General features: G+C 39.7%; 1 protein-coding gene across 1 annotated transcript in view; it reads right to left on the reverse strand.

Annotated features, from left to right (window-relative positions):
• Nucleotides 1-3,355: 3,355 nt before the first annotated feature.
• Nucleotides 3,356-14,848, reverse strand: part of KDM3B (lysine demethylase 3B) — a 65,529-nt gene continuing 54,036 nt past the window's right edge. Inside the window, 8 exon segments of the mRNA XM_048487352.1 lie at nt 3,356-4,629; nt 5,274-5,408; nt 7,610-7,786; nt 8,076-8,215; nt 9,367-9,486; nt 12,424-12,554; nt 12,648-12,738; nt 13,203-13,374. Of these exon segments, the coding sequence (XP_048343309.1) occupies nt 4,549-4,629; nt 5,274-5,408; nt 7,610-7,786; nt 8,076-8,215; nt 9,367-9,486; nt 12,424-12,554; nt 12,648-12,738; nt 13,203-13,374 (1,047 nt within the window). The 3' untranslated portion in view covers nt 3,356-4,548.

A 14,848-nucleotide genomic window follows, 5' to 3' on the forward strand; every position in this document is an offset into this window, starting at 1 on the left:
CCTGGTGAAACTGAAACACAGAAGGAAAATCCACCAGGAGACCTTTGAGTGGTTCTCAGCCATTTCAGTGTGGTTTGTAGAATATAACTTGAGCACGGAGTGCACCATAATAACCTGCTGTCTGCAAACAATACGTATTAGAGAAGGATAAAGAGCGATGACACAGAGGGTGCTTCTCCAGCAAAATGCTGCTCATGAGCACTGAATAGTAAGCTGATTCGTTAATTGGATTGTATAAGACACTTTGTGTCCTGCTATAAACCCTCAAGCTTCCTGTGGAAAAATGCAAGTTATCCTACATCCAACAAAAGGAGCACTAAAACTCTTTTTTATGCCCTAAAGAAGCGTTAGCCAACTAGGATTGCATCAAACAACAAAAAAAAAATAACAGAATACAACTTCAGAAAAGCGTTTGTCCTCTTGTGCAAGTTCTCCTTTTATTAATCATAAACTCTTTTTTCCCCTTCATCTCCTAGGGGTGCAACAAACCTCAGCCTATTACTAAATGTCAACAGCAGAAGATGGAAAACAATAAGCTCTATTATGCATGTTAGCCAATTCATCTGTGTACATTTTGCTCAGAATGCGAATTTATTCAGTTTAATGCTGAATAGAAAACTTAACCTCAGATCTCCAGACTTTACTAGATGCAAGTCTATTAAGGCCTATCTTTCTAAACATCTGTTGGTGTTTATTGACGTACTCTGAGCATATCCCATTGGTACAAGCACAGATACATAACTTGTTCAATACTGAAGCAATATTAAATGGCCGTTAACCTGCAGGTCTGTGTGGGGTTAAATGTGTGAATGCTCTCCCATTGAGAAAAACATCTCAGTGAAAGATCTAGGTTTGAATCTTCTTTGACTTTTTTGTGCATGCAGGAAGCAAGCAGTACAAGGTGGTACAATCCAGCAACTGATTCATCAAATGTTGCTGCTAAGACATGCTAAATATAAATATAAATTATGGAGCAACTTTATATATATGTTCTTTACCATACGTTTCCTTTCCAAACTATACTCTCTGACTATCTTGGCATCAAAAGCTATGATAATTATTGCCTTTCCAAATGTCTGAAATTTAAATATAAGAGAAATAGATCTTTTTAAAACCTCCATCCCGGCTCTTGTGTGCAGCTTGACTGCCAAGGCCCAATTACCAACAGCTGTTCTTAGGATATCTTCATTTTATGGAAACCTGAGATGGGCTTTTGGTGTGATACAAATAGTGTTGTATAATAAAGGCTGAAGCCTTGTACCCACTTGGGGGTAAGCCTTATTGCAAATAGTGGGACTTCATTTCAGAGAAACATGCATAAGGACTAATCTATTAGAACAGCATTAGCTACACTAGAAGCTTTGGAAGGTGGTTTCTCTACCTTTCTCAGATCCAAAGCAGTAGTAGAGATTTCTCTTTAAAAAACCTGAAGCAACTACACTGTCTCTATAAATCTTTTTAATGCTTTGTCACTTGCACACAGAAAAGCGGAAATCCAGGACAGCTGGAAACTACCATAATAAAATATGGTTTACAATTAGAACTGTTGCTGCTATGATTTTCAGTAGCATTTTTTGCCCTGAGGCTTAGATGCCTGACAACTCTAGCTTAAACCACTTATTGGAAATGGCAGCTCAAGAATTGCCAGCAGAGGGAGAACAGAATAAAGGGAGAAAAAAGCTGAACCACATTGCTGAAATGCTGTGCGAGAAGAAAAAAGAAATCATATTAAGGGAAACCAAAACAGACATTGGCAAGAATGTGAAAATGAATCATGAAACTTCACAAGAGGGAAACTGGGAGAAATTCTGAATAAACACATTTTCTGATAAATACACACTCATCTGTCAAAACTAATGTTAAAATGCACATTAACTGTTCATCCTTGTGGTCCAGAATGTAAAGACTGTCACCACAGATAAGGCATATAAGATGCTATGCCTTTATGTGCAATAAGGCATTAACTGTAGCTTGGAAATGTTTTATCCTGCAGAAACAAAACAAAGTGGAATCAGCAGAAAAAGAAATCTCACAAGATCATCCTCCAAAACTAGCATAGTTGCATTTGTAGATTAGACATATCTATAATGATGAAGCTATATAATTTAAAATATCTTGAATAGATACAGAGGAATTTCAGGTGCTGCAGCATCACTGGTGATCAAGAAATGGTGAAACTGAAGAATACATATGTAGAGAGGTCAAGAAGAGAGAAAGTGCTTCTCCTTAGCATGCTCACCCCCTCCCAAGTAGTTACTAATATGTGATTCCCAATGTAAGCAGAGAGGTGTGTCTATAGTCAAGTACCAGCATACCACAGCAATGATTCTAGTCTTGTACCAATCCGGTTTCACATATATGGCAGCACAGAAGTGACCTATTGCCCAAGCATGAAGCAGAAGGTAGGTTTTTATGCTAATCAGATCCAGAATCCCCAAATAAAGCACTTATATCAGTATACCAATTCTGTTTGTATGACATGTAGTTAAGCAACTTGTGATTTGAAAGTCTGTACTTTTCATAACAGTTTGCTAAAGTGCAAAATAAATATTCAAACTCTGTATTTAAAGCTTAAGTTACCTATATTCCCTGCAGATCAAAACATAATGCCAACCTCAATTCAAGGAATAAATTATTTTAAAATTACTTTAAAGCCTTATGAAGTCATAACACAGACTTAAGAAATCCTGAATGTAATTTGTGCCTGGACATACACAAGCAAGAAATATTTGCAAGACCATGGCACAATACTAGTGCACAGTTTAATCTATTATAGCTCTGAGTAACAGGATACTTTGACAGCATCTATAAGGGAAACCAAAAAAGTTTAAAGGGGTTTCGTGCTCTATCTAAATTACATGAAAGGATGCACATGTTCAGAGTTCATTCCAACATCAGTGTGCCAATTTATTTAAAAGACAAAGTGCTGATGTTGCTGTCCAATTTCTCATCTGCCCCCAAAGATCAGGTCTTTTTGCTCTATCACAGCTTGCTGTCACAAGGTTTATAATGTTGCAGTCTGAGGTAGCATAGTGACAGTGGTGCCCTGGGGTTCATGTATTTTTTGGACCACAACAGATCTACTACCATGGAAATAAAATATGAGTTGGTTTGCTGCGGCACCCACTTTGCAGTTTTGCGTCTATCTTGAAAAGGTGATGAATGCAAATGGTGCACCAAACCTTGTTGCTGTCTCCCCAGGCAACTGGAATGAGTGCAGCTCCCAGATTCATTTGGTGGGGGGAAGGGGAGAGAGAATAGAAGAAACACAGAGTTGATACATTCATACCATTTGCTTCCTGCAATCCCACCCACAATCTTGTTCCAGAAGTAGAGTGTGGATTTAAAAAGATTCTACAGTAAATGACTTTTATTTTTTAAAAAATGAAATAACCGTGAACATATTAACAGGCCGGCAGGTGGCACTACAGTACAGCTGGATAGAAGGTAGATATAATCCCAATGTACAGTCAAACAATGGAATCCATCAGTTCAATGGTGACAATTCAGAATACAACTCTATCAAGCAGGAACATTTTACTGAAAATATTTCTGGACAAAGCTGATATTGAAAATTAGTTCTGGGAAGTAGAAGCCCCAAGCTAGATGTGGTAACTGGTGAACTACTGTCTGGTTTACCAGTTTAGGGAGAGATGCACAACATCTCCAGAATATAAGAATTCTCTCTCTCTCCCCCCCCCTTTTTTTTTCTTTCTTTTACATTTGTGGAAACTGGAATTGGGAGTTGATTTCTCTTAGCTCTCCTCTGGCCAATTGTGCTATTCTGGATTTATGTCTTAGAATCACTTATTGAAATATTTAATTGAAAGGAAGACTAATGCAATGTGCCTTTCCTTGTAATCCAGGAACAGTTGTGGTATTTCAAATTCTAAAAATATCTACTTTCATGAAATACTGTTTCACTACAAACCTAGTTTTTTACTAAATACACAATTTTAAATCCTGGAGCCACCTGGGAAAAACAGTGGTTTCTCTCTGTGTTTCTGAATTTCTACAGTGTATCAAGAACTGTTAAAGGAGGGAATAAAGACTAGTTTATCTTTTTTTTCCTCCCTTGGCCTGTATCTGACTCAGGAGGACTAATGTGCACATTTCTTTAGCAGGGCTTCCTGGCAGTCACACTCATTCAGAGCTAGCTACTTAAGTCTGCAATTGGATGTCCGTCTTCACAACATTCTTCCTAACTTCTTGGAAAGACTAACTAGGCATGAAAAAGGTTCACACTTTGTAATTGTAATATGCAGGAACACCTCATGGTTTCCATGCAATTTCAATTTGCAAAAGGCCACAGGAAAGGGACACAGCACTTTTCATTAATTGGTAATTCTATGTTACAGTGACCTTTCATTAGATTTTCAGTATTGAGGCAGCGTAGAAGACAGTGGCTGGCGAGTGCAATATGAGCACCCTGGCATCTCTTTACGAGAGCTCTCTGGCTCTTACCAAGGGAAGCATGTGCACTCCCATTCTATACTGAGAGCAAATATGACTCCAGAGGCGGGTGGGTGGGTTTGGAATCACCAGTTCCTAAGACCTAGCCAGTTTGGATTCGTGAGCTTTCAGTGTGCCAACAGCATCTTTCACCGCATGGTAAATAATATTCTTCACCTGAAAGCAAAAGAAAATGAGCAGGCTGAAAAATTAAAATCTTCAACAGTGTTCTTTGCCTACAATGTATTAATGAGGTCAGAGTTCCTTAAATATTAATTCACTTTACTTAGGGTTAAATATATACAGAAAAAAAATAGGGGGCGGTGTCAATCACTAGTACTACCAAAACTTTAGATACCTGATGTTTAACAGTTCCTTTTAAGTAGGGACAAATAAGCACTAGTATTTAATGAAATCACTTTTATAAAAATCAGATCACTTTAATTCCCACGTACACAGTAATGCATTATATTAAGCTAAAATCTGGAGACTCTGAAGCCATTTGTATGTTTTAATAATTTGCTTTGCTATGATAATTAATGAATTTTTTGCTGAAAGTTATTTTCAACAGAAGCAGCAGAAGGTATTCTAAATAATGTCTAATTACAGGTTAAACTTTTAATATGTAAGTAGTAGTATGAAAAAAACCCAGGAATGTCTGCAGAATGGCTAAAATGACAACCAACCACCTCCTGCTGCCTTATACACTTATTAGTAAGTCACACAGCAAGTAAGCTGTTTCCACAAAAACCAAATAAAAAGTTTTTAGTCACTGTCAAGCATGCACATTAAAAAATTATTTAATGTTCCATGATACTTACTTGCAGTTTATCCTCATGGTTTGTGTGAGTGTTGGACAGGTGCCTGAACTCCTGAGTCAGACGGAAGCAGTGTTTCACATGTTCTGGAGATACAAAGTCTTCTGCTACTTTGATGCAGCTATACAAATTATGAACCTGCAAAAATAAGCAGAAAAACTCTATGCTAGATAATCAAAAAGACAAATAACCTAACAAGATATATAAAGGTCTCATCTCCCACAATCGTGATCCATATATTTGACAGAAAAGAGATCAGATGTTACAAGAATATCTTCTAAGGTTTTCCATCATACTATGACACAAACAGCAGCCTTTTCATCAACAGAAGACAAAATATGTGGAATCATGGCAATTACTTTCTCTAGGATCAGTTTGTGTTTATACAAGTGAAGAGGTTTCAGATAATTTTTTTCAAGAACACTGAACAGAATTACAGTTAAATACCTCTATCAAGAAAATCTGTACAACATGTTGACACTTACAAAGTGTATATTTTATGGAATATTGGATTTGATGTATAGGACTTGGTGTACTATTTTAATAGCAAGTCAACTACTTCTTTTGATTTCCTTCATTTCAATTCTGTTCACGCTAATGGATTTATAATTTATATATTCATATATATAATTCGTATATGTACTAACTCTACATACTGTACATTAAGATTTGATTGTATAGAATTTAATGAGTTTACTGTAACAAGTGAAAAGATCGAATTAAATGAGTTTATTGTAATGACTGAAAATATTAACTAAATGTATATTATATTTTTTAAAAGAAAATCTGTACAACAAGGTAGATATAAAAACAAGAAGGTCTTAGCGTGCCCAATGAAAGAGAAAAGGGTAGCAAAGTCAGTCAATACTTAAACAGCAAACAAAATTAAGAAATTAAAAATGGTCACATCAGTTATGATACCTGGAAAGACTGAGAGTCCAACCTGGGGGGTGAGTGTGTGTGTGTGTGTGTGCGCGCAGCAGCGGCGCACAAATCGACATCTGAAAGCAGTGTGGGATTGAGCCAGTGGATTTGCCCTACCTGGGGCACTTACCCTGGTGGAGGGACAAATCTGTCAGTGGCCCCCCACTGTGGTCCTTCACAACAGCTAGACATGGCAGAGCGTCACGTCAACGCTCTTGCACCCAAGATGTCATAGTGGTGGTGTTTTAGAGGCATGGCTAGGGATGGAACTGACAGGTATTACTCCGACATTGCCTCCCTTAAACCCTATGGAGGGTTTTCCGCAGCAGGCAGCACTGTCTCCACCCGCCAAGGATTCTGGATTGCGGTACCCAAATCCAATTTCACTGGCCCCAAAACAATGGTTCAATTAAAAGGATCCATGATTTTGCTTTCCAGTTGCAGGCTTCTATACTACATTCCATACCATTTCAGAAAGTCTCCTGGCACTTTGGATCCAAGCCAATGTGTATGCAGGCAGATATGTGCCTTTTAAAATATTCCTGTACTTTTAAGATGCTCATGAGTATGTAAAAGGTTCTGCCCTGAAACTGCAATCTGAATTCAGTGGTAAGAAGTCCCCCAAAAGGCTACCGAATATGCGCAAGTCAGGCAAACATCAGAGCCTCTACCGTGGGACCAGAGAGAGCACAGCTGTTGACCCTTAGTCCTAAAGCAGATCAAGTAATGGTCCTCACTGGGTACTCCAACAATCCCTGAATCCTTGCTAATAGTGTAAAATAGTTCTTTCTACCGAATTCCTGGGGTGCTGTGGAAATTCTAACCAGTGAAGACAGATAAAAGCTAGATTAGGGTGAACAAACGTGTGCTATAGTTGTGAGGTAAAGTTGATCCAGGAATAGTTTTATCTGTTATATGTTTCCTATATTTTATGTTTTAAGTCACATTTAGCATTTTAAATAAGGTAGCATAGAAACAGATTTACAAATATAAAGCACCTCTGGTATTAAATTCACACTGAAGTAAACTGTATTACTTTGCATAATTTATTCTGCTTTCAACATACAAGTATTCAAAATTCTTGCGATTGCATTTTCCTTAAAGAATGGAAGGAAATGAACTGAAGGCTGAGAATCTGAATAGTAGCTATGGGGGCTACAAAATAAATCAGAAATTGAAACAAGAATCTTTGATCACTGGATTTCTCTCAGACCTTGTTTTGGCTTTTGAAATTTCACCAAGTATGAGCCAAATGTTTTATGGAATACATAAAGCTCAGGATACATTGGCGGGGGGAGAGGGGGCTAAATAAAACTTTTAATTAAAAAAAATCTGGACCTTCTTCTGAAAATGAGGTCAGGACTTATAACCAATTTTACACACTAATTTTTAGGGTATTATCACTCCATGCTCACCTGATGAGGGGCACCTGCAGGAATAAATACAGCATCTCCCAGGAACTGTACTATTGCCCAGCCTTGTACTCCATACTCCTCATATAAACGCTTACGTAAGTTCTGATCTAGATACCAGCTTTGGTCGTGGATTGGGTCATGATCAGGAGGATTTTCTTGCCCTTGTTCTTCTCCAACCTAATGCAAAGATACCATAGTTTATTCGGTTAATTTTATTTATTCAGTACCTGTATTTGACACTCAACTGTCTCCTCCTCAAGTCATTTCAGCAAGGTTTTTAGTTTTGCTTAAGTGGGATTTGTTGCGATCACAGGTACAGAAGAAAAATCCAATTTGAAGTACTGAGCCTTGGATCAATTTTTCAAGCTCATTCACACAAATAAAAATATTTGACAAACGAGATCATCAGCAACTACAGACTAAGTAACTAACCCACAGTTAAAAGATCTCATATCCATTATTATACCTTCCGAAGAAGCTCCCTGATCTTCTCAGCATCCTTAGCAGCATAGATGTGCCAGAGTGCCCCAGGCTTCTCTTTCGCTTCATGAATTCGCTGTTTTGTAACATCATCTGCATCTCCCTCATCAATGGTTCTTAGCACTTCTAAAATGACAATTCGTGTAAATAAACTGCAATCATTCAACCAGAACAAGATTAGTATCAAATCAAACACATTAAATCTAATTACAATTAACCTAAGAAAAGCCACCCTGACTTATCTTACAGAAAGAACTCGGAAATGCTTAAATTAAAATATCTTTAATATTTAGAAGAAAATGTTCCTCCGAAATGACATATAATTAGTACCGTTTGGATGCACAAGGTAAGTTTCTTTATGCCTAACATAGAGAATGCTGTACCACCGACTTCACACAGGCATTGAAGTTTGCACTTAAATTCCCAGTTGAAGCCTGTGATTAGAATTTCACATCGGAGTTTGTGTTAAGACATTATGTTTTGAATAGTGATCCCCATGAAGGTTGGACAGACATTGTAAAGGACGTTACAAAACAGTCACACAAGGAAGCATTCTAGATGTAGTCAGTTCATGCTAAAAACACTGCCCTCCACTGACCACACAATGTGTTTTCTTCAAGTGCGCTTGCAGTCTTGGCCCATCTACACCAGTTCACAATTTGTTTCAAGCCGCAATTGAAGGTGTTGGTGATGACCTATATGGTTTGGGACCAAAATACCTGAAACACCACCTACCCCCGCCTTCGTCCCATGAACCAACCGAACCCCATCTTTAAAGATCCTGCCTTATGTGCCCTTGCCATCTGAAATTAGGCAGGTGGTAATACAGGAGAGGGTTTTCTCTGTGGTGGTGCCAAATTGTGGTACTCTTTCCCCAGGAAAAATTGTCTGTCACCTTCTGCTGACATCCTCTGCACATAGGTGAACATTTTTTGATTTCTGTTCATTCCTTCAGTGATTCCCCTTTCCTAACCAATATATGAATTGTTGTTTTATGTTTTGTATGTTATTTCAGCTCTGGTTTGAATAGTTTTAAATATTTTGGTGGTTTTTAATAATTTTACAATGTGATTTTATTGTGTATGTTTAAATTTATTAGTCATCATGATGGGCCTTGGCAGAAAGGGTGGATACAAATTCTTTAAAATATATAATACTGCAAATGTGCAAAGAACAACAAAGGAAGACACACATCAAAACAAAAAACTGAATGAAATATAATTATGCTAAACATTATCTCAATCACCTCTTATTGTCTCAACAAGTTAGATAATTACCATCATCGTGTGCACCTTCTCCAATGGGGATTCCAACATATACCATGACATTAACTGCATCGGATACATCTAGATGAAGATTAGTTGTACCAACTCTTCTGTCTTCTGCAGTTATTAGCCCTACGTGAAAATAAAGAAAATAGACTATTAGCATCAAGCTTGAATGTACTTGTTATTTCTGTATGCTTCTATGGTGTATAAGGCAGGCTGTGAATTTCATCTGGTGTTCTTATCCTTTTTCATAATAATGACAAGATCAGGAAAAATTTGATCTTTCTGCTGATTTTACTTACATAAAACAAAGAGCAGGAAAATATTGTAGAAGCATGATTCAGCAAAAACAACAACCCAAACAACATGTCAGAAGAAAAAAACACTGACTTTGGAAAGTTATAATTCACACTGAAAAACAATGTTTATTTCATAGTTTAGCAACAGGACTAGTTGTTTCACTATGCCTGAACAGGTTGCTGAACAGGTTCTAACCAACAGAAGTCTAACTGGTCTCCCAAAGACATCTCCCACCACAGAGAAGACACAACCCTGCACCCTCACAGCTACTTCATAGTAAAGGTGACATGGAACAGCACCTTCCTATGCAAATTTAGTGGCTCCAAAGGAAAAGTAATACAAAATACGATTCTGTAGATACATAAGCTTCAGGCCATAAGGGGCTTTAAAATGAAACCACGTGCAGTTTAGATTGGGCCCTCAAACAATACAGGCACTCAGCAAAGCAGGATCAAAATAGGCATCATATGTTCCCTGCTGCCTGACCCTGTCAGGAAGCAAGTCACATCCTTCTAACAAATACCTGTAACAATCCATCCATCCATCCATCCATCCATCCATCCATCCATCCATCCATCCATCCATCCATCCATCCATCCATCCATCCATCCATCCATCCATCCATCCATCCATCCATCCATCCATCCATCCATCCATCCATCCATCCATCCATCCATCCATCCATCCATCCATCCATCCATCCATCCATCCATCCATCCATCCATCCATCCATCCATCCATCCATCCATCCATCCATCCATCCATCCATCCATCCATCCATCCATCCATCCATCCATCCATCCATCCATCCATCCATCCATCCATCCATCCATCCATCCATCCATCCATCCATCCATCCATCCATCAAATTTATATCCCACCCTATCCTCGCAGGGCTCAGGGCAGGCCACAACATACAAATATACAATCAATAAAACCATTAAAATAACAATACAAATATTAAAACAGTAAAAGATATCCTGCTGGCCACCACGAGGGCCAGGACCTTTACGGTCTTGGTCCCTACCTAGTGGAACAAGCTCCCTAGATCAGAGCCCTGAGGGACTTGAATGGTTTCCGCAGAGCCTGCAAAATGGAGCTGTTCAGCCAGGCTTTTCCATTGGGTCAGCTGGAACTGAATTAAAATCAAATTGTTGTTGTGGTCTCCCGGGGATGTGTCAGGGTGTAGGATGACGCCATCTATTGTGAAGGTTTTAAACTGTTTTTATGAGTTAATATTTATGATTATCTTGTTTTACTATTGTTGTTCATCGCCCTGAGCCCTGTGGGGAAGGGCGGTTTATAAATCGAAATATAAAAAATAAAAACAATAAAAATTCCAATGCCTAATAAATAACAACAGCTGGTTATAGATAGTACAAATCCCCATCACGTCTTGAAAGGCAGCCCCACACTGAACACTATAATACCCCTTGCCACTGTCATCCCCAGGGAATCTACTGGCATGATACGATCCAGGAAAACACTGAGTTTATGCATCTCCTCCTTCAGGAGGCATGTAACCATATTCAGCACAGGTAGAACAACCAACTTTCCAGAATAAGGAAGGTCCACCTTTTCATAGCCACTACTTTGTCTGGACTTAAGGTTAACTTGTTAACACTAATTAAGTCCTTATGTTTAAGCATGCATTCTGGGACTGTACTACTGCTCCTTGATCAAATGAAATAAAAAACAGAGCTGGAGACCAGAAGACATCACATTTTACACCGATGAATACTCTCTCCTTGAAGCTACATTTAGTTATTGAAGAATTCTGGATACAAGACAAATTTGCAGTGCAGAGGTAACCCACTTGGCAGAAGCAGAAATCATTAATGCCATTTATCTCAAACACTCCAGAAGGATGGTCAATTATATCAACAACTGACAAAAGAATGAACAGTGTTAGAATATCCTTCTCCAGATACTGTTAACCAGGACAACCAATGTGATCTTTACCTCAAATACTGAATAATCAAAAAACCATACACCATGTCTCACCCAATTCCCACAGCTACCCTCAAACTGCCTGCTTGATGACAAAGCCCCTTCCTTCCAATTACTTTGAAAGTGGTCCATTATTGTTCAGACCAACACTTTACTTCTGTATTCAAAGCATTCTTAACCCAAGATGGGCAAGTGAGCAAATGGTGGGGCTTAAATCTTTAAAATCTTGTCAACTTTAAAATAAACTTATACATGTACACTGGAAAAACAGTTGCTTTGCTGTTCTACCCAGATTTGCACCAAAATTGCAGTCTAAATCTATGGGGATGAAATGGATTTTACTCACAGAATTTCCGATGGGTCACTATGGGTCTCAGAAGGAGCTTCCCCCTCTGGAATGAGGAACTCAAATAGCCACTTGAATGCCTAGATCTCTCTGCTGACCAACACTCTTAAAAGCTCACAGCCACTTTCTATTCAACCTACTGGACATGAACACACTTTTCTGATACATAACATTTTTCAATCCTGGAAGATTTCCTTCCTGTCTGACAAGACTGCTCTATTACATTGGTTACCAAATATCTTCCACATATGGTAAAGTTGTGTTTATCCTTAAAAGCGTGTGCAGAAGACCTGACACATTTGAATAACATTACACCTACTGAAGAATGGATATTTAGTAAAAGGAAATGAAACTATAGGCAAAGAAATTAAATATTACATTAGCTGCTTCTAAACATAACAAGCATTTGATTTTCATGTTGCAGGAACTAAGTAAAACCATCCCCAAATCTTCTCTCTCAGGTTACATACCATAGGCATTATACATTTTGGGACCCAAATCAGGTCGTACAAAGTAGCTCGGCAACCTAGATGCCAGATTGAGTCTTCCATCCCTCTTAGTGTATTCTGGGAGAGGGAGATTCTCCATCAAGTCCTCAAACCTGAAAACGGAAAGTACTGTGTTAAATACAGGAATGGAAGATAATGTAACAATTCTTGCTAAGTCACAGAACAAATGCAACTAAAAAGTTTACCTTGTGGGCATCATGTCTCTGAAATCTTCCCCTGGAGGCCAGTCCTTTAATTTCAGTACCATTGGGTGTCCATCATCTGCTCTCAGGCGCTCTACAAAAAAATAGTTTTACGTGGTTTGGACAATGTTCTCCCACTGAGCTGGCCTTTCCTCCTTAATCTACAAACTAAGGGGGACAGCCAAAGTCTACAATGGATAGCCAGAATGATGTAGCCAGCCAGGAAGAGTTCAAATCCCACGTTAGTCATGAAGTTCACAGACAAGCTGCGGGCAAATCAGTATCACAGGACTATTGTGAGTATGTTTTAGCACTGATTGTATTTTTTCTGACTTTAAAAATCACAGTTTTATTGTTCAATGCAAGTTGCCCTGAGTATAGTAACTGAGACAGAGCAAATATCTACAACAAAAGATTCCTAATACTAAAAAAACACCCTAGAATAGCTTGGGAGGGTACCAGTGCTTCAACTGCAGTTAAAAGGGTTTAAGAAAATATTTTCACACAAAGACAGAAAAAGATTAATACTGATACATTCAAGCATTTGAGATCACTTACTAGAAATAAGTTCAAAGCCATCCCAGAAGTCTCGCACTTTTACATCTGAGATTATAGCACAATTCCTACAATTAACCAGATCTACATCTTGATCTCCAAATTCTTGACTAAATGCTTCCGGTTTCCAGAGTTCAGGCTTCAGCTTCTTGTGGACACCAGAAACCAAAACAGGCTGTGGAAAGACACACGAAGATTATTCCAATACAACAATCAGAAGCCATCCAACTTCCATACTGAAGCATGCAGGGCATAACTAATTACATGAGATACAAATGATGTTGGACAAATGAAAGACAAAACGACTGCAAGGGCAAGAATAAATATAGGCAGAGGTGGGATCCAGCTGGTTCGGACTGGTTCAGTAGAACCGGTAGTTAAATTATGGCTAGTTTGCCGAACTGGTAACCACCACTGCCTCCCTCCCTCTCCATGGAAGCCACCTGGCTGGCTGGGGGCCAAGGCGAGTCCTCACCTTTTTCCCCAGCCAGGGGGGCGACCTCCGTGCAGGAGAGAAACTCCAGGAGCCTCCAGACGAAGGCTGCCGCCTTGTGTTCCCCTACTTTCCACGGAGGCTGCCCTGCTGGCTGGGGAAGAGGCGAAGTTCTTCCCCTCTTCCCCAGCCAGCTGGGTGGCCTCCCTGCAGGAGAGAAGCCACAGCAGCCCCAGGCCAAGGATCTGGGCTGGCGGGCCGCCAAGTATGAGCCTCTGGGTGATGGGGAAGAGGCTTCCTTCCTCTCCATGGAGGTTGCCCAGGTAGGCGTCCCAGCTGTTGCCCTAGCTCAAGAAGGCCACCACAGCATGGCCAGGAGGCCTGAGCAACCTCCAGAAATGCTGTGCACCTGAGCTGGAGCCCTGCTGGAGGTTGCCCAGGTCTTCCAGCTGCAACATGGTGGCCTTCTTAGGCTAGGGCAGCAGCTGGGACACCTGCCTGGGCAACCTCCAGCAGGGCTCAAGTCTCCAGCCCAGGTGTGTAGTCCCTTCGAGCCAAGCTGCAACCAATGCCTTTCCTCGCCTCCCCACACTTAGAAAAGGGGAGGGGGGCAGCAGCCAGGTAAGTGGGCGGCAACGGCAGCAGGGGGATGGGGCAGGGGAGAATTAGTGGTTAAAAAATTAGAATCCCACCACTGAAAATAGGTATATTGAGCATACTTGTTTTACTCTTATATTACATGGAACTACTGGGGGGAAAAATCTAAATTCTATGCCAACAAAAGCTGGTTGCATCAGTGTATGCAAATTAAATGTGCAAAGATTTACTGATTAATAATTCTATTTGTGTCAGTCACTGAGGTAAACAACTATATTGGGGACAGAATCCACGCTTCCTGAGTGCTAGTCATCCTGCTGAGCCAGTCCTGAATAAGGAATGTGCGCACCAAACACTGTGGATTTTTCTACAGAAGGTGCTGCAGTCATACTTGTCCAAAATCAAAACCCCAAAACAAATCACAAGCCACATAATAGGGGCCAGTTAAAAAGACACAGAACAGTGTACAAGCTTTAGAGTCTCCCAGAACACTTTCTTAGGAAAAGATATTCCAGGCCATGATTTTAAAGGCCTCCTCTCAGTGGTATCTTTGTGCTGAATGCCAAGGAACCCTGGTAGCTTTGATGCAATAATGTACTACAGTTCCTCTGGGCAAGAG

This window comes from Sphaerodactylus townsendi, linkage group LG03 (assembly GCF_021028975.2).
Source record: "Sphaerodactylus townsendi isolate TG3544 linkage group LG03, MPM_Stown_v2.3, whole genome shotgun sequence".
Taxonomy (NCBI): Eukaryota; Metazoa; Chordata; class Lepidosauria; order Squamata; family Sphaerodactylidae; genus Sphaerodactylus; species Sphaerodactylus townsendi.